Source organism: Aquarana catesbeiana, linkage group LG05 (genome assembly GCF_042186555.1).
Source record: "Aquarana catesbeiana isolate 2022-GZ linkage group LG05, ASM4218655v1, whole genome shotgun sequence".
NCBI lineage: Eukaryota > Metazoa > Chordata > Amphibia > Anura > Ranidae > Aquarana > Aquarana catesbeiana.
The window spans coordinates 315,626,568-315,653,819 of NC_133328.1; the positions used below are offsets into that span (position 1 = coordinate 315,626,568).

General features: G+C 40.4%; 1 protein-coding gene across 1 annotated transcript in view; it reads left to right on the forward strand.

Moving 5' to 3' along the window:
• Window positions 1-27,252, forward strand: part of MYO10 (myosin X) — a 280,901-nt gene that overhangs the window by 31,456 nt on the left and 222,193 nt on the right. Inside the window, exon 2 of the mRNA XM_073630851.1 lies at window positions 18,415-18,573. Coding sequence (XP_073486952.1) covers window positions 18,463-18,573 — 111 coding nt within the window. The 5' untranslated portion in view covers window positions 18,415-18,462. The remainder of the gene's footprint in view (window positions 1-18,414; window positions 18,574-27,252) is intronic.

The window sequence follows — 27,252 nt, forward strand, 5'->3', positions numbered from 1 at the left end:
CTGGGACCTGTGACGCGTTCCAGATGATTGCCTAGAGGGAGGGAGGGAGAGGTGATCTTCCTTCTGGCGCTGAGGGTGCGTCAGAAGGAATTTGGAGCTGGAACCGTCTGAAAAGAGGGTATTCGCTCCCCCCCCCCAAAAAAAAATGACATGCCAAATGTGGCATGTCAGGGGGTCACCTTCTCTTAAAGCGGAAGTTCCATTTTTGGGTGGAACTCCGCTTTAAGCTGGGAATAGATTGGTCTTTTTTTTTTCTGCCAGCGGGTTGAACAAAAAAAGCAAACAGATTCCTCCATCCATGCAAGTGAGGTGGATGAAGGAATCTGCCCCGCTGAGGCATTGGGGTTGATTTACTAAAACTGGTGAATGTAAAATCTGCTGCAGGTATGCATGGTAGCCAATCAGCTTCTTATGCCACGTACACACGACCGGACTTTACGGCATACTTGGTCCTGCGGACCGAAGTCCATCGGACAATTCGATCATGTGTGGGCTTTAGCAGACTTTTTTCCCTAAAATTTCGACGGACCTAGAAATGAAACATGTTTCAAATCTTTTCGACTGACTCTAGTCCGATCGAAAAGTCCGCTTCTCTGTATGCTAGTCCGATGGACAAAAACGGACGCTAGGGCAGCTATTGGCTACTGGCTATAAACTTCCTTGTTTTAGTCCGGTCGTACGTTATCACGTATGAATACGTCGGACTTTGGTTGATCGTGTGTAGGCAAGTCCGTTCATTCGGAAAGTCCGCCGTAAAGTCAGTCGAAAAGTCCGCAGGACAAAGTCTGCTTTAAAGTCCGCTCGTGTGTACGCGGCATAACTTTCTAACTTCAGCTTGATCAAAGCTTTGACAAAAAAAAAATCTGAAAGCTGACTGGTTTCTATGCAGAGCTGCACCAGATTTTGCACTCTCCAGTTTTAGTAAATCATTCAACCCCATTGTATTCTGACAGTAAGACTCTCTGAATTCAGAATACATTGATCAGCGGCTGCTGCCACTGACCAACATAAGTTTTCCAACATTGCCATGCAACAAAGGTCGATCTAACGTCGACTTTTGTCCACTAGGGATGCCCACACATGGATCAAAATTTGACCGATACCCGCAGAACCAGCTGAATTTCGATCCATTTACCATATATCAGCTTTATGCTGGCTATACACTAGTAGATTTTCAAAAGAATGTTAGAAAAGTAAACAAATATTCCTACATTTTAATATTTTGAATTTTTAATAAAATTTTACTAGTATTAAGCTTTACTGCAGAAAGGGCTGTTGTTTTTTCTAATAATGTGATGGAGTTTGGTTGCATAAGTTCTTTCGTTGTAAACAGTACCTAGCAGAATTCTTTTAGGGCTGTTTTGCTAATGCACTTGTGTCATGTCATGCTTTAACATGCATTGCATTAAGGTGACCTATTGAAATCAATAATCTTCCGATGCACAACAATGTCCTAATTATTGAACATGTCACAGAAGCTTTGCTGCCACGCATTGTGGTGCATTGACATGCATTGCAGCATGTTGCAACACATGTGCATTGGAAAATATAAAGGCTGATTATTTAGATAGTTGTTATACCCAGACATTAGGCTAGCTGCTATAACTAATGCCACGTTTTACTTGTAGTAAGCACGGTTTCTTTTCTTTTTTTATTTCCAAACACATGTTCATTGCCTTAGTGTAATTAAAATAAATGGCATTGTAATCAATGCTCAAAATTAAGCCAGCCATAGATGATACAATTTTCTTTCCTGTAACCACGGATTGCAGGAAAGACAATTGCTCGATTGTGATGGGGGAATCCCTCCCATGGAGCTATTGTTTTCAGCCTGCATACATGGTTTGCATCTCGGCCAGTCCCTGCTGAACTGGCCAAAATTTGAACCGTCTAGGGCCGGCTATAGTATATCAGTGTATTTGCATTCAAAAGTAATAAAGTTGTGTTCATTGTCCCATCAAAGTGCGTTATCCTTAATACATATGCAAATGTGACTTTCTGAATGTCAATAACATTAACAACCTTTTAACAGTGTTTACACGTAGTAGTTTTTAGTGATACAAATGAAGACCGCTGTATTTGAACATTACAAATATAGACTAATTTATGTCCATAGCACAGCAATTTGACTTTACAGTAACTGGTGTTTCCATGTAGGGCTGTGAAGTGCTGTCACTGAACAAATTCAACAGGCTACCCACAGTCTGAAACACAATGCACTCTCCATGTGCTTTCCCCTGTAAATGATTAGATTGTACAGCCATTCATCAAGGATGATTTGGAGAGGAAACCTACAAAACAGTACATAACAGATAATATCATTAATCACAATTATAATGGTACTGTCAGTATCAGATCCTGACCAGGCAATGATCATTTGTTGGCTCTGTAGTATGTGTATTTGTAGATTGTAGTTACTCTGCACAGATGGCACATTTCCAGTCCAGAATGTGAACACAGCTGTTATTTCACAATTTCACTTGCTGAAAGGTATATACCTAGGTTAAACTGAGCAGAAAAACTATCTGTTAGTAATCTTGCCGGAAGAAACAATGATATGCAGCAATGACACATGAATAACAATTTAACAGGTTAGTACATCTTATCTGGTAAAGCTGGCCATATATATAATTTTGTACAAATTTTTTTTTGAAAAGAAATGTATAAGATAGTTCATTAGTTTTTGTAATCATTAGTGGAGTCAAATCAACAGCCGTTTTTGACTGAAATGATGAGACAAAGAGCAGGGTGGAAAATTTTTCTCACACAAGAAATTTCTAACAGTGTATGTGGTTTTTGTTTGGTAAAGTCCATTCATTCCAAAATAAACGTTATAAGCAAATAAAACCTTTCGAATGACATTCAAATGTTCTAAGAAATTTCATACAAATTTTTCTAAGACTTTTCCTAAGAGTTTTAATTTGAAATTCTATCCATTCTACCATTCTATGGATTGCAAGTAAACCATTAGCCCAAATTACTAAAAAAACAGACTGAAATGGTAGCTTAAAGTACAAGTAGCTTTGGACTGGTAGTTTTTGACCCAGGTCATCAGCACCAAAAACATATTAGACCCCTTTCACATGGCAAGCCCGCTCGGATCCCCCTGTCTGTTTTTCAGGCAGATCCGAGCGGGCCATCCATTGATTCCTATGGGGAGATGGATGTCAGTGGAGATGTGTCCGCTGACACCCGGCTGCCATCCGATCCGTTAAAATCAGACGTATGACGATATGTTCGCCATCCGCCTGGGCGGATCGGATGAGATCTGATGAAAACAGGCATGCTGTCTGTTTTCGTCCGATCCCTCCATAGGAATCAGCGGCGCTTTGACTGGCCCCTCACCGCTCAGTGAGCAGAGAGACCTGTCGTCCGCTGGCTCAGCGGAGATCAACGGAGAGATCTGCTGAGCTGGCAGACTCCACTGAGCGGATCTGCCTCATGTGAATGAGGCCCTAGTCGCAAAATCCCTTAACCTGATGCCATCTAAACACTTAGCACTTAAAGTGGAACTAAACACAAAAAAGTGAAGATTTGCTGTGTTATAGGGGACATCTAGAACTGTCAATTGTGTCTAAGCAGCAACCTGAAAAATGTACATTTTAATCATGTGACTAACTATTGCCTATTAGGCTTCATGTACATGGGACGTTTTAGCCCTCATGTACACTGCTGCTGGTAAACGGACGTTTAGGAGCAGTTGGGTGTTTTTTTCAGCTGCCCAAGAACTCTCCTCTATGTTATCTTATTAGCACATGTACACTGAGTCGTTTATGGTCATTTCCAGGCAGTTGAGGTTAGAAGCATTTTTTGGAAAGCAAAAAAATGGGTTCAGGACGGATGTTCAGAGGCATTTGAAACACCAAATGCCTGTAACAGCTTGTATATGCATGTAAACGCGGTAACTCGTGTTTAGCCGCATTTCGTTTATAGCCGTTTCTAATGGAGATACAGTTTTGACTATTTGCAATGCAAAAAACGCTTCTAAATGCAAATGCGGCTAAACGTGGCATGTAAACGCAGCACAACTGACTTTTTTAAATGTCGGTTACTATCTGTCAAGTTACATCGGTCAAGAGAGGTTTTTAACGTATAACTAAACGTAAGACTTTATTTTAGCTTTGGACAGAATGGAGAGGGATTAGGACACCTGTAATTGTTCTATTGCTGTCTGTACCCACGTTCGGGAGATTGACCCTTTCTATTTGTCATGTTTACCATCAACAGTGAAAGTGAAAGAAAATCACAAATTGGGGATAATGGGGATACTAGTTATGTGGCCCAGGTGACATCCAGGGATTCCAGGGATTCCCTCACTTTGGAGGGACTTCCTCCCACTTCTTGGCTTGGCAATGGGACAGGGATTGAAGGGAGATCTCAACAATGGGACACAGATGGCAAAAAATAAAAAATAAAACCTCTGACAGAGGTTATAGCCATCTCTTACTCAAAATAAAAAAAGTTTGTGTTTTGTTCTACTTTCATTTACCAGTTAATAAAAAGCAATGACCAGAGCAGAGAATAGTAGCAAGCATAGTCATAGATCACATATGTTATTTTAATCTTAATCCAGGTACACACGTACCGAAATTCAGCCATGTCAGTAGGAACCAGCCACATTTCAGATAATGTGTACCTCTCTGTTCAACAGAAACTAGCTTCTGTCTAATGGTCCTGCTGTGTTGAACGGCGCTGATCTGTTTAATAATATTGCGGGGGGGGGGGGGGGGGGGGGAGTAGGGACAAAACATCACTGTAACTTCAAATTTAGGATTGTGCAGAAAAGTTGCTCATAGACGATCCACCACCAATAAGTAAAAGGCTTACTGGAAAGATTGAACTCAAACAGGCATACGCCTAATGAGTCAATCAGACTTGTGGTGTGACACACCTGGAGATAACGGCCTCAACACACACGACCTCCAGTTAGGGGTATAAACTCCAGTGGTCCCCTCACAATGACATTACAAAAGGATAGCCCTCCAAAAGGATTGAGACTGAGAGCCAGATGGATGATCTCTCCCGTGTAATGTAGTTATAAGGAAAGAAGGACACATAGTGTAATTCCATTAAGGAAAAAGGGTATTTTTTCAATAAAAGGAACACTCATATTTGTGACGATAAAAAAGCGCTTGGTATAAAATATGATGCAATGGCATCAGCAGAGCCTGTCCTGATGCGTTTCGTCTAATAAGGCATCATCTGGGGTGCTGGTCCGCTGCAGCCACTGCGTTTAAATAAAGTAATGTGTCCCCATAATGAGATACAGATCTGTGGTGTTAATTGGATGTGTTAATATTTACTTCCTGTCACGGCCAAAATGGCGCAGCAACGTGCAGTTCAAGCCTCATTCTGAAATGAATGACTTTGGACAGCAGCGGAAATTACAAACTCAATGTATAATACTGACCCCATATTAAGGTCAGCTCTGTGGTGCATATCAAATTACAGCTAAATACTAGTTTATAGTTTGATTATCATTGATTTTTGATTTTATTTCTAAATACATTATTGGACACCTTGTTCGAAACAAGCACAATATGATGTTGCCGACTCTGTGTTTGCAGTCCCGTTTTTTTATTGGGTTCTTTCACCGCACTCTGCTACGTGACGCCGGCTTGATCAGTCAGAGATTCCCTCATTCCTGAACTATACAATTACTACTTATATACCAGCAACATCAGTCGCTGAGCTCCTAAACAACTTTCAGGACCTGCCTTTCAGCCTCAGTGAATCCTCAGAATATATACCCCATGATTACGTCCTCTACTGGCCTCTCTCTTGTTGGAGGGCTAAGGGAGAGTTCTTTCCCTCCATTATTATCACTAGATGAAAAAAACATACACTTTTTAAACAAATTTTTGTTTTCACCGTGGTACGGATACAAAATAATTTTTCATAATATTCAAACCATTGTTTTTCCTTTGGAATCAAGAATCTATCTGGTAGACAGACCGTGTCACTGCTGTTTTTTTTAGAGTCATATGGAATGCCAAGTCAGCAATACATTATAAAAACAATAGAAATGTCTCTAGCTCATACCCACCCTTAAGGAAGAAGGTACACATACTCTTCGGGTGCAAGAGTACTTTCCAATCTTGTATATACATTGATGTAAAAATGCTTGATATGCATCCCAAATAATAGATGTTACACCACTGTTGTGTTTTTATTGTTTAAACCTAATAAATTATATTTGTATTAGAAACATTTTTTATATTTGTTTATGTGCCTTAAAAGTCCACCACTAGGGGTTTTTTCTTGTTGTTTAGCTTTATTGAGTTCTATGTCCAATCTGGAGCTATGGGATGGGCGGTGCTACTATAGCCCATTGCAGACACCGAGGATATATAGGGGAGGTTTATTTACCGCTTCCGTCAAGCTCGTTTTTCGAAAAAGAAGGCTTGATTTCCCTTTTCGGCACCTGATTGTGAGGCTTAGTTAGACATAACCTCGAGCGGCATATGATGACTCTAGTGTACGCGGTGACGTCCTTTCCGCTGCTGTCCAAAGTCATTAATTTTAGAATAAGGCTTGAACTGCACGCTACTGCGCCATTTTGGCCATGACAGGAAGTAAACATTAACACATTTAACACCACAGAGCTGTATCTCGTTATTGGGGACACATTACTTTATTTAAACGCAGTGGCCGCAGTGGACCAGCACCCCATAGGATGTCTTATTAGACGAAACACATTGAGACGGGCTCTGCTGATGTCATTGCGTCAATTTTTTATACCAAGTGCTTTTTTATCTTCACAAATGTGAGCGTTCCTTTTATACAATAAATACCCTTTTTCCTTAATGGAATTACACTATGTGGCCCTTTTTCTTCTTTCCTTATAACTACATCACACGGGAGAGATCATCCATATGGCTCTCCGTCTTAATCCTTTTGAAGTCACAATGATATTTTGCCCATCTATTTATGGACTCTGAACTACTTTTGGATTTTTTTCTTCATTGTCATTACGTTCATTTGTTTCATTTTATCCACTGTATTTATTAGAGATATGTCACTCTAAGTATTACATTGAGTGCCATGTCCCGTTAAGATTTGTTTTCACCAATTACCCTTGTATATTGTGTACATTTAATTTGTATGTAATCACATTTATCCCATCACGGTTTTTTTCACCATCCAAGGGGTTCACATACAGTGTACACCTTGCACAAATATTCAGTCTTGGTTTATTCTAAGACAGTATATTAGCACTGCACTTATTTATAAGTTTTTCACTTGATCCTTTGCTGTGCCGGCTGCTAACAACTTAAAGAGACAGCGCTGTATAGTTGTTTTGTTTTTACACTTGAATATATCTAATGTAATTGCTAATACAGTTGCTACAGGATTACGAGCATAGTCCAGGAGTATGCTCGTAATCCAAAGTACTTGCATAAGTACTTGCATATCAAAGCGAGTTTTCCCATTGAAGTCAATGGAAATGAAAATAATTTGTTCCGCATCAACTTCAATGGTATGCAATACCGCATGCGGCTGGGGATCCTCGGAAATAGCCGAAAAGGCCTGAATACACTTCGGCTGACCTCGGCAAACCTCGGAAAGACTTCCTACCCGAGATTTGCCAAGGTCAGCCGTGCTGTACTCGGGTCTTTCCGTGCATTTCCGAACGTGACCTTCGGCTCTGCTCGGCTCGGGCGCCCCCCCCACCTCAGGCCAGAAGCGGTACTGCACACCGCTTTGGCCTGAATCGTGCTCGTTTTGCGAGACAACACTCGCAAACCGAGTTATGATTACATACGATACAGTGCTCGTATTGCGAAACGCTCGTTAACCGCGTTACCCTCAATCCGAGGTTCCTCTGTAGCTGTAAAATATAAAAGAGTCTTGGATGCAGATGCCGTCTGAACAAAATTAAAGCTAGTCATCTTTAACTCTGCTTACTCCATAATAATGCACAAAAAATACACATTTGTAAAACAGTAATTTCATATTCATAATCAAATTTGAATATCTCTTCAGAAACAGTATTTACATCAGCAGAGTAATAGAAGCCCCTCCCAAAAATCTTTCCCTGCAGATACCAAAAAACAGGGAAAGATTGGGTGATCACCGAACAGCACTGCAGGAATATAAGGTACTTAGAGGAGGGAAAAAAATTTAAAAAAACAAAATACAGTGGCATGATATATATGATTTATCTGAATAAATTATGGCAAGCAACATTTCTCTGTTTAGTAACACTCCTGTGTTCAGCTTCCTCCTCCAACCCCCTAAATACTTACCTGAGCCTGATCTTGATCCAGCAATGTGCCCAAGAGCAGCAGCAATCTCCTCTCTCTCTCTCTCCTCACTGGACATGAAGGTAGCAGTGGGAGTCAGTGGCTCCTATAAGGAGGAATCAGGGGCAAGGTCGAGACACACTGTGTATGTTAGTAGGCGCACACATCATGGCTCAGGATCAAGCCTGCACGAGTGCCCCCATAGCAAGTGGCTTACTATGGGGGCATTCAGAATGCAGGAGTGACAGGGGAGGACCCCAGAAGAGGTTTGGGGCTGCTCTGTGCAAAGACATTGCACAGAGCAGCTAAGGATGACTAGTTTATTATTTTTTTTTCTAAATGTAACCTTTAGGATCACTTTAAGCTGGCATACATAGATCCAAATTCAGCCGGTTCAGCAGGGACCGACCAAATTTTGATCCACGTCTGTCTACTGTGGTTGAACAGAAGTTGGTCTACCGTTCAACTTCTAGTCAACCATCTTGCTGGTATTTTTTGCTCAATCAGTGCCACACGCAAAGTACTGCAGCACTGGTCTGTGTATTCTGTTTCTCCGTTGTTAGAATACAAAGACACAGTAGGGAGAATTTTGACATCCACCTTCAAGTGTGTGCATGGGGGAATGAGGCCAGTTTTATTAATTCAACCCGTTGGTTGAAAAACAAACAAAAAAAAAACTGACTCATATTGGCCAGCATTACATACATTTCTAATCTCGATTGTCTTAACAATCTAAACAATTATATTGTGTCAATATCTCATGAAGCCATTTATTTGGAAAGTAAGACTTGGAAAAAAGTAGCTTTTTGGCAGACTACGGTGCTGTGTTTAATCATGGTAAGCACATGAAATACAAAGGATTGCTACAGTAGAATCAAAGAAGCTGTTGGAAATTCCCTTTCCTTTTTAGTACAAATGTTTTAACTGCAATAAGCCCCTAGCTATATATTTTAAACCATACGTTGTAACTGTCACAAACTGGCATTCTAGAAGATTATAAGACAGAACACCGCATTTATTAAGGAAAAAAACATTATTATCATTGCAGACTTTATATTGTCAGTAAAGTTGCAAGAATCATTTTTTTATGTAAAGAAATTCACAGTCATATGCTATCATAGACACACTCATAGAAAAGAAAACGCAAACGAATAGACTGTCAATATGTGACACGAATGGCATTATGTCCACTTATATAACGCCAAGGATCTGTGTAGGTGGATTAATGTTGTTGACCTTCTGAGAGCATCTGGATAAATTGAATATGTCCCAAAATAAATTACTATTGTTTTTTATCATGTACTTTCTCTATAGATAGGTACACTCATGTGAAAATGTAAGTACATCCTATGTAAATAGTTACATTTTTCAACATATTTGAACAAGAATCATTAGCCATTGATTTAAACAATGCCTTTTTGATTATTTAACAAAAATATCACTAAATGCAATGGTGTATGGTGAAAAAAGTAAGTATACCCTTAGCCTAAACTGCCCACCAGCCTCTGACATTGACTCCATCTTGCAGAATTTCTTTAGGTGTTTGTGGGTTTCCCTGCATGAACTGCCAATTTCATATTCCCCACAACATTCCAAAAAACTCTCATGAATTAATCAGCCCACATTATTTAGTTCCAGAAGGCATGGTCTTTGCTTATTTATTTGATGGCAAACTGTAGTCTTGCTCCAATGTTTTTTTTGTACAGCATTGGAATTTTCCATGCACACCATGCAGGCTAAATAGATGCAATTTTTTTCTGATTGTATATTCATGTACTTTGATAACAACTATTTAAAGAGTTACTTGCAGATCTTAGGATGAAATTTTGGGGTTCTTGGATGCTTTTTTTCTACCATCAAATGGTCAGCTGACTTTAATTGGCAGGCTAGTTCTTGACAAATTAGTAGTTATTTGAAATCTACACCACTTGTAGATTATATTTCTTATAGTGAAATGATTGATTTCGATTTCAATTTGGGGATCTTTGTAAATCCATTGACAGACGCAAAGGTATTCACAACCTCTTTTTCTGAGGGAATTGAGAGCTCTTTTGATCTAAGCATGATGACACCACACACGTCAATAGCAAAGAAAACACCAGACCCTGCTTTAACAACTCCCATAATCTGTGAACTTATTTTGAACATAGCAGGAAATAGTAAGCTGCAGAATACACACAAAGAGGAGACACTAGCTATTGGGGAGCCATAGTAAAAGCAGCACTGGTCTGGAGGTGATGCTGGGATGATTCAAGTGGTCTTGCCCTAACATATGACCCCAAAACTATAACAGTGAGCACAGATTTATATACTGACTACCAGTGACCAACAATGAGGACAGGCTGATATATATTCTGCAGCATCCTTTTCCCTGCTATGTGCACCCTTGTTTCATCTAAGTTTGCAGATTATAGTGGCTGTTAAAACAGTTCCCTGAGATGAGCTCTGCTTTCAAAGTACATCTATCTATGAATGTGATGTAACGTGGCAGAGTAAGATACTTTGTATTGCCCCTTGTGGTCCCCCACCAAACAAGAAAGTTTTAGCTATGGGATTGCAAGATCCATCATACACCTACCTATCTTTAATGCATATTATATTTCCTGTGTCTTCTTGACAAAGCTGACTATGAAATTGCCAAAGTGAACCACCCATACTCTGCCGGATGGCCGTTCCTTCAGAGCGCATGCGCCAATGACGTCATCGGCTGCATATATAGTAAATAAGCACCTTTAGGAGATATTTACAGTAGTACAAGGCAAGGATTAAAGTTTACAAGCACTTTAAATTGAGCTTTTACAAGGCTGAATGATGCTTCTTACCCCCAGGGAAAAACAATATTAGTGAAAATGATTTCAAAATGCCAACAACTATAATTTTATATCCATGATTTTTCAAGAAGCCAGAAAAAATAATGTAACAGTATTGTGTCAAAGAGCGAGTATTTGCTTTTTGGAAGATAAGAGCTATGTATTTGTGTTACATTTAATCTGTAGTCAAGGATGTGGTGTAGTTTAATTTTGCCTCTCAGTTAAAGAGCTTAGCTATAAATCGTGCAGATTGTTGGCTTTAACCATTATCTAGCTTTGAAAGCAATCAGTGTGCTACAAGGTTATTAGACAAGGAACAAATGATAACTTTTCTGCTGGTTCAGGCAGAGTTTGGGCTTACAACTATGCTTTTGCTTTGTATAAATATAGACAATATAGACAATATTATCAGTAATAAATCTTCTTAGAATTGGTTCCCATAGTCATAAAATAGGGACCTTGATGCAATCCTAAAAGCTGCCCCTGACTTTGAAGTGATGTGCATTGGGACAAATATATTACAAATATATCACACAAGTGCTCAGCAAAGAGTTCACCAAAGGTGTCTGCAGTTTCTAGCCTGTGTTACACATCACAGCCTTCCTGGCTTTTATTCCTGCCCCTGGCAGGCCCAAAATCAGTCACTGCTTCATAAAGTGTATGTGAAAATAAGACTTTAACTGCTGTATCCCCAGGTCAATTCTGACACTTATCACATCCATGTAAAAATCAGCATTTTTTTTGCTAGAAAATTACTTAAAACCCCAAACATTATATACAGTGGGTATAGAAAAGAATAATTCTTGTTTTATCCAGCTGTATTTACTCAGTGCAACTTCTAACATTAAAGTAAAAGATAAAGTAACACCAAAATGTCAGGGAAAAAAAAAAATATATATATATATATATATTTTTTTTTTAAGGGGGTTGTAAACCCTCGCCATTTTTCACCTTAATGCATTCTATGTATTAAGGTGAAAAACATTTTTTTTAATGTAGCAGCGCCCCGAGCCCCCCTTATACTTACCTGAGCCCGACGATGGAAACGAGCACAACAGCTCCGGCCGGTGTCTCGTGTCCTGATTGAAAACATTGATAGCAGCGCAGCCATTGGCCTCTGCTGCTGTCAATCAAATCCAATGACGCGGGTGCCGGTTGGCGGGGCCGAGTCATACATTCGGCGACTATTGATGCCGAATGATGGACTCGGGAGCGCGCGTGCAAGGTAACCCCCTCGGGAGAGTGCTTCTCCTAGGGGGTTAGCCAATGTGGGGAGGAGCCACGAGAACTGCCGGGGGACCCCAGAAGATGAGTTTTGAGGCCACTCTGTGCAAAACGAGCTGCACAGTAGAGTAAGTATGATATGTTTGTTATTTAAAAAAAACAAAAAAAACCAAACCCTTACAATCACTTTAAAGTAGAATCCCTGGAGAATAAAATGGTTGTTGCAATTTTTTGTGTCGCACAGTATTTGCACAACCATTTTTGAAATGCAAAAGATGATGTTACGCTAAAAAAAATGCTGCCAGTCACACACTAATATTGTGTGGAACGGCGACAAACTATGGTACCTAAAAATCTCCATAAGCAACACTTTAAAAGCCTCTACAGGTTACCAGTTTAGAGTTACACAGGAAGTCTGGTCCTAGCATTTTTGCTCTTGCTCTGACGTTCACGGCGATACCTCACAATTGTGGTGCGATCACCATTTATATATGCATGCAGACTTATGTATGCACCTGCATTTGCACGTAAAAAAGGCGATGGAGGCACTTTAATTATTTATTTTATTGAAAACCTTTTTTATGCTGTCCCTCCATTTTTCTTTTTTAATACATGTATTGCTGTCAGATGGAATAACATCCCTTGTGATAGCAAAAAGGATGAGAGGTACTAATGAGCAAGATCTCCTCTGAAAGCATCTGATCAAACCAAGATTGGTCTTCCACACCCTATAGAACTGATTGAGCGGCTGGTAGAGAGCAGACTTTTTAACTTTTTTAACCCCAGAGGAACCCTTGAAATAATTTTCAGTTCTCAGTGAAGTACAACACTGGGGTTGATTTAATAAAGGCACACATGTTGTTTACTTTACAAGACAGGTTCCAGAGATTAGTGAATGAAGTGAAGCTTTGCTGACTTCCAGAATCCAATGATGTGCAAGCCAAAACGTTTTGATTTTTTTTCTATGCTGGTGATTGGGTATTCTTTGCAAGGTGAGATTGCACCTCATTCACTTAGCTCTGGGGAAAATCCTCTTGCACAGTGCAGCTTCTCTTTCAAAGCGATCAGCCTATTTGCCTTTAGTAAATCAACCCCAATGCATGCAAGGACACATAGTAATGATGTTTTTTGAAGAATTGTGATTTCAGATGAAAAGTATATTGAACAGTTTCACACAACTTTAAATTTAGAAACGGAAGTATTTCTATTCTGTTTTAGGGGAAAACGTCATATATTAGAATTCTTACCAAAGTTTTATTCACTCTCATGACTTGCTTGTCAGCTTTCCTCTCTACTTTCAAAAGTGACTGTGAAATGTAGCACTGGTCTTTTGTTGCTGCCTTCTACTTTAATTGTTATCATGAAACCTTAGATCTTCTAAGAATTTTTGCTGTGTAAGAAAAGTTAGAGCTAACTTCTGTGTTTTGTAATCTATAGGGAGAGCCAAGCTCTCTTATACTCTAGTGCACCTCTTAATCATAGAAAATCTAGGCCAAATCTGCAAAATAAAATTGGTTTGGCCCTTGTTACTTAACCGCTTCAATACCGGGCCTATTCTGGCACTTCTCTACTTCATGTAAAAATCACCATTTTTTTGCTAGAAAATTACTCAGAACCCCCAAACATTATATATGTTTTTTTAGCAGACAACCTAGGGAATAAAATGGCGGTCATTGCAACTTTTTATCTCACACGGTATTTGCGCAATAATTTTTCAAACGCCTTTTTTTGGGAAAAAAAACGGTTTCATGAACTAAAAAATACCAAAACAGTAAAGTCAGCCCAATTTTTTTGTATAATGTGAAAGACAATGTTACGCCGAGTAAATAGATACCTAACATGTCACGCTTTAAAATTGCGCACAATCATGGAATGGCGCCAAACTTCATTACTTAAAAATCTCCATAGGCGACGCTTTAAAATTTTTTACAGGTTACCAGTTTAGAGTTACAGAGGAGGTCTAGTGCTAGAATTGTTGCACACGCCCTAACGCACGCGGCGATACCTCACATGTGTGTTTTGAGCAGCGTTTACACATGTGGGCGGGACTTAAGTGTGCGTTCGCTTCTGAGCGCGAGCTACCGGGGACAGGGGCGTTTTTAATTTTTTTTTTTATTATTTAAATTTTTTTTTACTTCTTTTTTTTATTTTTACACTTTTTTTAACATTTGATTACTTGATTACTATGATTCCTATTGATTACGTTTATTCCTATTACAAGGAATGTAAACATCCCTTGTAATAGGAATCTATGTGGCAGGTCCTCTATATGGAGAGATGTGGGGTCAATAAGACCCCACATCTCTCCTCTAGGCTGGAAAGCATGAGATCAGAAAAAAAAAATTCACCGATCTCATGCTGACAGCCTCGATCGCGGCTTCGGTTATTTCTGGGTAACCAGGCGTGACATCATAACGACGCGCCCGGGCCTCCCACGGTCATAGAGATGACTGGTGACCATCTGTTCACCAGTCATCTCTATCGTCAACATCCGGCCCGGCCGATTCATTCTCCGGGCCCCCGATGGCACGGGAGAGCCCGGAGAAGCACCGGATGGCGGCGGGAGGGGGGGTCCCCTCCCGTCGCCTATAAGAACGATCAAGCGGCGGCACTGCCGCTATGATCGTTCTTATCGTGCACAGAATCGGCGGCTGAAAAGAATGATATCTGAATGATGCATCTAGCTGCAAGCATCATTCAGATATCACCCCACAAAGTAGAGGACGTCATTTTACTATAGGCGGGTATTGTTAAGACTCTCGTCAGACCTTTGTGTGCATTTTAATAAATTAAATTTGAATTATTCTTTAAAAACATATCTGGAAACAAATGTTAATGGGACTTGAAACTTTAGCTTCTTTTACTGTTAGTAAGCTGTGCAGCTATGAATGTTCTCACCATTTATCAAGCAAGAAGGTCAGGTGCTGTCTGAGCTAAATGGTGCATATTTGTAACTTGGAACTCTGGCCTGCTGATCTGCCTCCACCACCCCTTACCCCCCGACTTACCTCTAAATCTTTGCTAAAAGCCCCTTATACTATCTTGAAATCATGGTCACAGAACTTTTACTGGGTCTGAGTCTTTTGGGTTCTTTACTGCAGAGGAAGAGGATCATTTTTCAAGTGCCCTGGGTAACATGTACACTTCCAATTAGCTGTTTAGTAGTGGAGACCTCTCAGACCAGTCAGGGGTGGGCTGGGACTCTAATGCTAGATCACCGCAGTAGGCACTGTACAATTTCATGTGTCGGCAGACTTGGCTCACTTAAGGGAGTTGAACTTGCCTATCCTTCAACAGTCCCTGTTCCTTGCCGTCATCTTTTGAAGGTTTTCGGTATTCGGCCATCTTCATTGGCTGATGCAGAATGATGTCACTCCTGCGCATGCACAAGAATCATTCATCACAGCACACAGGGACCCTGCCCATAATGTAAGTACATGACAGAGAAGACTACAAGCAGGCAGCTAGATGTATTTTATTGAGGAAGAGACATTGCATGTATCTTCTGCAATGTATCTTCCGCCTGCTTGCAGTTTGTGCTTATTTGTATTGGTGGGATGGGTGAGAGGGTTAATATATATGCAAAGGTGGGCTTTAAATGATATGTGTACTTTTTGTGTACTTTTCCTTTCCTACTATACACTGCCTACCCCCAGCACTTAAAGTGTATGATATACTTACTTACAACATTACTGTTTTTGGAGGTGGGATGATAAATGCATTTATTCTATAAAACAAAAGAGTTTCTAGAGATCTGCGTGTAGCTTGAGTACTAGTCAATAATGAGGGGCCATTCTAATCACCTGTGTTGTAATGCAGTTTGCTTAATTTCTGTTGCATGAATAGTTGAGCAAATCCATTGTTTTACAATTGTCTTTTACAACATCATGTTGTGTTGAAGTGTGTTGTAAAAAGCACTGTGTGCTGTATTAATATGTGAGTTGACCTGTTTTTTTTCCCAATCAACCCTATTAAATTAGGCAATTTAACAGTTCCATACAGTGGGGTTGATTTACTAAAGGCAAATAGGCTGTTTACTCTCTGCAAGGGAATTGTCCTCAGAGCTTAGTGGATGAGGTGACACTCTGCTGACTTTCAGAATCCAAGCATGTGCAAGCAAAAATGTTTTGCTTTCCATGCTTGTGATTGGGTGTTCTTTGCAAGGTGAAATTGCACCTCAATTACTAAGCTCTCAGGGAAATCCTCTTGCACAGTGCAGCTTTTCTTGCAAAGTGAAAAGCCAAATGCATCCAAGACCACATAGTAATGTGTACATCAGTGTATGTATTTGTAAAGTGTCTGGTATAAAACTTTAAAGTCAGCAAAAATCTTCTATTTAGTTTTGACACTATGCATAAAATGCTCTAAAGTAGTTAGGGATACTGTTGGGTTATTTTGTGTATGGTACTTTTAGTGCACTTTCAAATTGAAGTAGTCTAGGCATTATCTTGTCGGAGGAATAATGGTTATATCACATGTTTCCACTCTATACCTGACTGCATTCTACATCCCCGACCATGCTGAATGACAGTGAACTTTTAGCATGACTTGTGTTTCAGGGCAGACATTCTTACCTCCTGGGCTAAATGATTAAACAGGAGTACTAATGTTCTATGGGCGTCTGTTTTTCATCAGCCAGTCTGTCCCAGGGAGGTTCACTACCTAGACATATAAGGTACCAAACTACCACGATTTTGAAAAGAAACAAAGAAGAATGGAATGTATGTCATAGGTTATGTTTATTTTTCTGGTAAATATGTTGCAGTATTGGGATAGCAAACACCTGGAAACAGTATGTTTATATATTAAAGATGACCATTTTTTTGGATCAACACACAGTAAAATATAGCTATGCATTGTTTTCTACAAATAGTTTTATCCAGTGAGATATTCTAATAACAGTGTCTTCTGACTGCAGAAATAAGTCTGACATCTCAGCTCAGGCTCCATAGGATGTCACATTCCACAACTGGTAACATGAACCCTGGGCCTCAATCCCCCCCACAGGGCCAAGATGTGAGAGCTTTAGCAAGTTTGGGGTATATGGGTATACTTTCTAAATATATATAATTAGGAATTTCCTATTGTCAGGCAGATTTCTGTGAAATTTCTGCTATGCTACATCTGCTAACAGCAGTCTAATGCGGTACACAAATGAATTTAAAGAAAAGGGGCCTTCAGGCTTATAAAGATTTTTAGATATGCATGAAAATTAGCTTAAAGCAAATAATTTTATGCACGTGCTTAAATGTTTTTAAAACTTGATTTTGAAAATATATGTGCAAAGGCATACACATGTTTTTTTTGTTCTTTGGCAGTTGCGCATCATATTGCTACTGAGTGATTGTCCTTTTCTGCTCTTGCTCTCAGTGCAGATCTACAGTTTAAGTCTGCTCACACTTATAAAAGAAAGAGAAATTCAGGATATGTAAATATACTATGCAGCTTATAGGTTAAGTAATACTCATTTATTTTATTAAAATAGTTACATTTTGATAACTTGTGTTTACTTGCAATAAGTAACCATATTTGCACCCACAAAGTGGAAGAAAACCTTCACTATAACTATTCTTAAAAATGCACTCTCCCCCCACCTCCTACCTATCCGGCCTATCCTGTATAAAAAAGATGTGTGTACTTACCTATTTTTAATATGGTCAGGTCATGTGATCCTGCAGCTCCAAATCCTCAATGCAGGGGAGAGCAGGAAACACTGGCAACAGCTGCACTATGGGAATCTATGGGAGACTTCATGGCTCCCAGAATTCACAGCCGTTGTCACTCCCTTACAGAAAACTGCAAGATTATGGCAATGGACCAGAGCAGATTTAAATTGGGTAAGTACACACTATACAGATTAGGCAGGATATGTAGGAGGAGGGAGGAGGGAACGTTTTTAGGAACAGTTATAGTTCGTTTTCTTCCGCTTTGACATGTAAATCATGCCATATTCTTCACTGGCTTCATTTCTGTGCTGTATTTTTGCTCTAAAATTAGTACATCTGTAGCGGGGATATAGCGTATCTGTGAATGTACCACATACCTTGAGAACTATGCATGCTTATTTTTGTTTTTTTCTAAGGAATACTGTCTAGATTTTATTAACTGGGGCTATTGTTTTTATTTTGGATCAGGTATTCACATACAAACAAAGCACAATTACTCGCCAGAAGGTGACCACTATGCATCCAACCAGCACAAATGGCGTAGAAGACATGGCATCACTGGGTGATCTCCATGAGGGCTCAATAATGTACAATCTCTACAAGAGATACCAGGAAGACAGCATTTATGTAAGTTTATTTTTTATATTTTTTAAAAGTGATACCAAACACTCACTGTTTAATTTATATTTACCTCTCTCTTTATGTATATGGACGATGGCACTGTATTTATTTTAATAAAAAAAAATTCTAAGTACCTTTTTTAATAATAGGTATACAACTGTCATGTGACCCAGCTCTTTCCCAGCCTGTCTGCAGGGAAACATCAGTGTTAGGAGCTCATCAGTGACATGAGTGTTCTAGTCCTGCTGCAGTGGCTATACATGCAGCAGAGGGCCGTCAACGAGTATCTGTGCCAGTACGGCACGATGACAGGCTCCTCCGTTTTTTTCCCCATTTAAGGCGCATGGGCAACCTCATCCTTCAAAGCCTGCAAAAGGATCCAAGAATAGGTGACATAAAGGAGAAGGATGATTACTGGTTGGCAACCCTCCTTGACCACCGTTATAAGAGGAAGGTCTCAGAACTCATCCCGTCCCCACAGAGAGTGCAGAAGATAAAATCTCTTGAGGACACATTAAAGAGGATTTTATTGAATATTTTTCCTGACTCCAGTAGGTTACAGTGTCATGGAAAGTGTAATTTTGAGTCTTCTGTTGGTCAAGAGAGGAGCGTTGGAGAAGGCATCCGCCTAAGTGAGGCATTTCGGAATTTTTTTAGTCCTCGCCGCCCAGGGCTGTCAGCTTCCACATCCCATCGGCAGCGTCTGCATCACATGGTGGACGATTACCTCGGGGCCAAAACAGAGATGGAGAACTTTCCAGCTGATGATCCACTGACTTACTGGCCATGAGAATAGACCACTGGTGAGAACTTGCCCAGTATGCTGCTGAGTTGTTGGGCTGCCCTGCATCCAGCGGGCTTTCAGAACGGGCATTCAATGCTGCAGGAGGTTTTGTTATTGATCATAGAACGCGTCTGTCCACAGACTCAGTGGACCAGTTGACTTTTATAAAAATGAATCAGTCCTGGATTACCAGCTATGAAGCCCCTGATGCCGATGTCACTGATTAAGTCTTTTTGGGTTGTGGAATCTCTGCAGGACTTCGAAGCTGCCTAGCTTTGAGGGTGTTCAATCATTTCATCTGGAAGAATGTTTTTGGCATAGGTTTCATGGGCACAATTAACATCCAAAGACCAATTTTTCAGCACCTGTTTGACAGGTGCATATCATTGCAATTTTTTAAAGCAACGCCAATTCTTGCTTTTATCAAAATTACTTCTATAGGTTTATGGTGGGAGGCGCCACCGACACCCAAAGATCAATTTTTATGCACCCGTTACTTCTATCCAAAGTCAAAGTGACACCAGAATGTATCCAAAAAATCTCTAATATTTGTTCCCAGTGCACTACATTGTGGCCTCATCATACACACTGGCTCCCCAGCTGCTGTCATTCTTTTTGGCTTTATAAATGCAATTATTGCTGCAGGAGATTCTAGACATGGTAGAGATCTGCCACATTACAGGTAGACTAAGGGGACCCCCCAGGCACTATATTGGAAGGAATTTTTTATTTTTATGCTTTCACTTTAAAAATAAAAAAAATCACTGCTCATTTAAAAATGAAGTTTTTCCCAAACTTTTGTTTTTATTGATACATGTCCCCTAGGGCAAGACCCGGACCCCTATAACCATTGTATGCCCAATTACTTGCATATAAGCCTTCAAAATGGGCACTTTTGATTTTTGGCGTTCGGGTCCCATTGACTTTAATGGGGTTCGTTATTCGGGTCCGAACTTTCGCGGTGTTCGAAAGTTCTGGTGCTAACCGAACAGGGTTCCGTTCGGCCAATCCATATAAATCACCAGTCTTGGGCTAATTTGTTCAGGATGTGGAGTTTCACTGACAGAACATTATGCATATTAGTACAGGAACACACTGAATATCATTCAAAATAATTATCTTGATTGGATTAAGCTTTTTTAAGCAATACAATTCAGAGGCATACATTTGCCATGTGGCACTTTAGACAAATTAAAGAATGATGGGTATACTTGTGGTTTTGGGTGAGCTCATTTGGGCTTCTCAGTCTTAAGGTGCCCAGTTTAAAAGTGAATAAAACCTTATAGCAGTATTGATAATAATATGTAAACATCATTTACCCTAAAGGCTTGGCAAACTTAGTAACGTACGCAGGTGTTGTGCATTTTATATTAGGACTGCCAGTTCAGCCTTGAGAAATGTTGATACTTTCTACAGGTGTCATAAACACCCTATTCAACTGGGGATACTCTCTCAGATTTTAACATTAGAATTGGGGTAACAAATCCTTTAGTTGCACAAACCTTGATTACATTACTTATTTATTTATTTCAGGTACTGATATCAATTTACGCAGCACTTTATGTACACATTGTACTGTACATTCACATCAGTCCCTGCCTTCAAGGAACTTACAATCTAAGGTCCCTAACTCACATTCATACATACACATATTATGGACAATTTGGACAGGATGCAGTTAACCTACCAGTGTGTCTTTGGAGGAGAAAACCGGTGTACCTGGAGAAAACCTATGCACAGGGAGAACATGCAAACTCCAGGCAGGTAGTGCTGTGGTTGGGATTCAAACCAGTGACCTTTTTGCTGCTAGATGAGGTTGCTAACCACTATACCACTGTGCTACCCATTTATTATTGGTAAAAGTGATTTTAGACTTGTAATGTTTGTGCTGTTATAATCTATATAGAATAACTCTGAATGTCTGAAGGGTCAAAACTGAATCCAAATGCCCTTCACTGGAAAGACTCTGAGGTAATTTCATTTTTTTATACAAGATTCACACAACTTCCACCCAAGATTCACATATTTTTCTACTTGGAAAGTTTCATAAACTCTGGTTGAAAATAGTGGGAATTTTGTGTAAAAACAATTATAAATACACCCCTTTATACACTATATTACCAAAAGTATTGGGACGCCTGCCTTTACATGCACATGAACTTTTTTTTTTCCTTTATCCAAAGAAAAGTTTATTAAGTTCACCATAAACAGACATATCCAGGCTTCAACAATACACAGTTGCAATGCATATTATGCATAAACTCTTTACATAATGGCTGTAATTCCATCATAGGTAAGGCACAACGCGCACTAATATAGCCCTCTACCTCTTGCTCCTCCTGTGCTTCCCTGTGACTCATCGTCTTTTTCCAGTTTGACCAATAAACTGTACCAGTGCAATTAACCAGCATTCAAACCCAACAATCTACCCATCACTAGATCCACCGGGACCAGTAAAGGTACATCCAGCCACGGGCCCCAAAGTTTCTCAAAATTTCGGGGCATCCCCTGTGCTGATATACCATTTTCTCCAATCGGATCATATTCCCAACTGCGGAAATCCATTGTGGGAGGGTCCTCTGAAATCCAGTGGAGCATTATCATCTTACGTGCTAACAGTAGGGTCCTGGTAACTACTGTTCTGATGCTCTCCTCCCATTCAAAGACCTCCAATATATTTAACAAACAGTGTTTTGGGTCAGTAAGCATAAAGATCTGAAATACCCTGTTTATGGTATCCACCACTCCACTCCAATAGCAATGAAGCTTCGGGCACCTCCACAGTAGGTGGATCAGATCGCCATGATCCCTTTTACATCTAGTGCACATTGGAGTAGGTCTGAGACCCATTTTATGCCATCTATGTGGAGTATAATACACCCTCAAGACAAGATATAGTTAGCCTCTGTGATACATTCAGCGAGCTCGTGGGTACCGCCTGTAAAATCTCCTCCCACTGGTCTCCATCTATCTGTCATTCTCAAGGGGTGTTTATTCAGAAAACTCTGCAGGAGCATATTATAGCATTGAGAAATGAAACCTTTAGTGTTGTCAGCTCTCAAGACTAGGTTAAATGGTGTTGGTGAAGGAGACCACTCAGAAGCACTGCTCTGTGCCTTCACGGCATGTTTCAATTGCATATAATGAAACCGCATATTGAATGGCAAGCCATGTCTTTCCTGCAGAACCTCAAAAGGTATTAGAATACCGTTTAGAAAAAATTCCCGTATGTATATCACCCCATATCTCTTCCATAAGGCCCCATGCTGTAGCTGTGCTATTTCGGGGTAAGTTCCATTGGACCATATCGGGGTAAACTCTGTGTATCCCGTCACTCCCTGTATGTATCTGATTTTGTTCCAAATTTTTTGGAGAAGATTATAGGTTGGGTATTTCTTATTTGGTTTCCCAAAGGCTAGAGCTTCAAGTGCCGCTGGCACAGAGTCTCGTTTCACCGTGTGTAACATCACCTTCTCTGAAGAGCTGCGGGCATTACTCATTCTGTCAGCTTCCCCACCCATAACCCCTATTAGGTGCTGGAGTTGCGCTGCCAAATAGTATAACCATGGGTTCGGTAGTGCTAGTCCCCCCTCATCCTTAGGGCGCTGTAAATGCTCAAGTTTAATCCTGGGGGGGGGGGGGGGGGGGTGATTTTTCCAGATTAGTAGGTGGAATAGGGAGTTGACAATTCTAAATGTCTTGAGTGAGTTCTATGTCTTAATCCAATCTCGAATTTCTGCAGTATCGGGGAGATGTTCAGCCTCCCATATTCCCTTACCGTAGGCGTCACCATGACTCCCAGATACCTAAAGGATGTGGCCAAGGGCATGGAGTTATCATTGGGAGGCTTTCCCTCTTCATCATTGAACATTAGGGAGGATTTTGTCCAGTTAATCTGGAGCCCTGAATAGGTGCCAAATTCTGTTATGGTGGACATGGTTTCACGCAGGGAACCTTCAACATCCCCTAGCGGAATCATGGTATCATTCGTGTAGAGCATCAATTTCTCATGTGTGTCCCCATAAGGTCCCTTTCACACTGGGGCGGTTTGCAGGTGCTATTGCGCTAATAATAGCGCCTGCAAACCGACCCGAAACAGCTGCTGCTGTGTCTCCAGTGTGAAAGCCCCGAGGGCTAGCAGGACGAAAAAAAAAAGTCCTGCTAGCAGCATCTTCGGAGCGGTGAAGGAGCGGAGTGTATACCGCTCCGTCACCGCTCCTGCCCATTGAAATTAATGGGACAGCGCGGCTATACCTTTGCGGTGGTTTTTAACCCTTTCTCGGCCGCTAGCGGGGTGTAAAACCGCCCCGCTAGCGGCCGAATACCGACGGTAAAGCACCGCTTACAATAGCGGCGCTTTACCGCCAACGCCGCCCCCGCCCCAGTGTGAAAGGGCCCTCACGGAAGCCGGTAATATCCGCGTGGTCTCTAATTGTGATGGCCAAGGGTTCAATAGCTAGTGCGAAGAGCAGAGGAGACAGTGGACACCCCTGTCTCGTGCCCCGCCCTAGCGCAAAGGTATGAGACATTCTGCACATGAACTTTAATGGCATCCCAGTCTTAGTCCGTAGGGTTCAATATTGAGTTGGCCCACCCTTTGCAGCTATAACACCTTCAACTCTTCTGGGAAGGAGTTCATGTGCGTGTAAAGGCAGGTGTCCCAATACTTTTGGTAATTTAGTGTATATTATGGAATTCTTTGTAACATAGATGTGTTTAATATAAATATTGTGGTAAAATGTCTACCTAAACCCTGCCCTTGCCCCTGAACTCACCAATGGCTTTTTGCATAAATATATGTTGACTCCAGAAGGCCTGTAACACTAGTTATTATTGCCCTTTATACAAAATATACATACTATCCATGTTTTTCAATTATTGTGTTTAAGGTGAAATGGATTCAGAGTTCAGCACTTGGGTCCTGTTTGGCAAGGTTGAAATGCTGAATATTATTTTTTGGAAAATACAGAACATGGATTTTTAACTGTCCTTGCCCGAGGAAGACTGAGACCATCTGGTTAATTATCTTGTTCATTCAATCAGTATACTTTCAGTCAGTAAGCGGATGTGTCAATTAAATCATTGCTTTTTTACATTCCTTTTTTTAACTCCTCTTTGCCCTAAAGGCAAATATCTATTATCTTTTAACCCATTTCAGGATCTGGGTCTATAATACGTATACTGCATGCTGTATTGTGCTTTGTTACAGCAGCCAGAGTATATCCTGTATCCCACTTTTGATAATGGGAATAGGAGCACACTCTGCAGTATAAGAACTACTGTTTAGTAAAGCTAACGATATTATTTTATGCATACCCTCCAAATGTTTCTGCGGCACTGCCTCAGAATTAAAATACAATCCCAGAGTCTTGGAACCAAGGGCAGAAACACTTGTTCCAGAGTAATCTCCTACCGACAGACTCTGCATAGTTCCGAAAGAGGTGGAAAGAAGCTGAGCAGCAGTGTACCCTTTCAGCCCCCACTAGGCACCAAAGCACCCCTCCTGCCCTCACTAACCTCCACTACACCCCATTAGCCCCCACTGACCACCAAAGTACCACCAAAGCTATTTTTGAACACCAATGTACCCCATCAGCCCCACTGACCACTCCACTGAACTTCACAGTATTTATGCAGGCCTTACTGACCACCTTGGTACCCCTCTGGCTGCCAGTAACGTCCGGTGTACCCTCCTAGGCCCTGCTGATACCAGGACTTCTTTCTCCCCCACCTGCCACCAATTTTTCAAAAAAATTTTTTCACAGTGCCCTATCTGACATTTTTCCTCTTGCTAGTTAGCAATGCTGGACATTTTTCCCTCCCAATGACAACTGGCAGTGGGCATTTTTTTTCTTTACTAGTCCCCGCAAACCCACACGCACACAAATACACGCTGACACCAGCCATTTTTGACTTCCACTAACCAGTAATGTAAGGGGCCCTATGATACAAACTCCTGGCTGCTGTGCTCCATTCACTGCTTGGTATGTCAATCAGTCCTGGCTCTAGTACTCTATATGCTTTGTGGCGTGCCCATAGTGTCTATTTTCTTAATAGCTCATTGTTGCCGTGTAGTTTGCAACAACTTCAATGAAGTTCTTCTTTAAGGTCCAAGGTTCAGAAAAGATGAAGATAAGTATAGGCTTTATTTACCATGCCCCTTTAAGCCACACCCAATATTTAGCACATTGCAGCTATGCCCCATTTTCACTGTGGTGCGTAGAACACACAGCATACTTCCACACTCAAAGGTGACTTTCTTTCACAAGTTCTAAAATTGGGAGGTATGTTTTATGTATGATAAGCATCGGGTGTACAATTGTAGACCCAGCAAACTTGGAAATGACCAACTCCTCTATAATTGTTTTCCCACATAACACAGTCAATTTTGAGTACTGACCATCTCATTGGATCATTCACATAGTTACAAATGTTTTTGCATTGCTTGCAAAATGTTCAGGCTTAAAGGAAATCTATCTTTGGAGAAAGAAGTGGGATGCCATCGGTTCCAGAAATGCTAGCTGCCGGACTGTTATGTTGGTCCAATGATTTTGACTTCACACTTTTGTTTGTGAGTGGGAACAATATGCAACAAAGAAACCCAGAAGCCAGCATAACAACAATGAATACTAGCATTTTCAGATCGATTTGAGCAATCGTACCCACCATATGTGTTTCTTTCCTGACGCAGTGTCAAGGACAGTGGTGTACAATAAACCATAGAAATATGAGCTTAGAGCAGATTGCTTAAAACTAGGTATGATTTGTTCTTCACCATTGCATTAGCAATTACATTTTGGTATTAAATAGATCAACTTGTACGTGGAATAGGACAATTACAATACATATATAAGTGTACTTGATACAACAATGTAATGATGCGTGAAACAGTAATGCATAGCAGCCAATCTGATTTCAGTTTGATGAAATCAGTACAGTAAAAGGTGAATTCTAATTGGTTGATTTGGGTCATTGTATTTCATACTAGCTGTCTTTTCGTATCACATTGTATTATGTATTATTTATTTTCCAGATTTGATTCCAGATATATATATATATCATTGCTTTTAAGTTATCCAGCAATGGTCCTTTCCAACACAGAATGAGTTGTTGCAATTTATACTTCTATCTTCCCACACTTTATAGAATATGCAAGGAATGTAAAGCTTTATGAACAGGAAACCTCAGTGCTGATATGAAATAAAAACCGGCCTTAATCCACTATGGCTATCTTTGGGGCAGCATTCTATTCCATTGTGTTAAAAGCTGCCTCCAGCTGCATAGGGTATCATATGTGGCATTAAAGAATGAAGCTAGAGCATGCAAAAAACTAATTAAGAATTTCAAACTACTATGCAAAAAAAAAAACTTGTTTTTTTTCTATTCACACTGACATATTTTTGTGGTATAAGTTGAGATATACCTTCACAGTAAAATAGATATTAAAACTAGTCTTCTGTGTTTAAAAGAGACATACTTGTATTAATGCAACACTTTACAGAGCGCATTCCCATCAGTGCTTGTCCCAATGGGGTTCCCAAAACGAATACCCCTGCCTTACTCACTAGGGTTGGATTTGAAAGTTTGAATTTGTCAAGTTTCACTAGGGTTGCAGTACATGCAATCTTCATGCACATAGTGTCCCTGGTGGGATTTTAATCCATAGCCCATAGATTCAAGTCAACAGTGCATAGCCATTGTGCTGATCATGTCCTGAGCTTGTTAAAGCAGAACTTGTTTTTTCAGTAAACACTACCTGCTTTTAAACCTTATGCTGATAGCATTAGTAAATAGATAGGAAGGTTTACTATATTTACTTGTTTTAAACCTTTTTTTTATCTTCAGTTGCTTTCTGACCTAGGCCAAAATGATGTCATACATTCCAAAAGTCTTCATGGGAG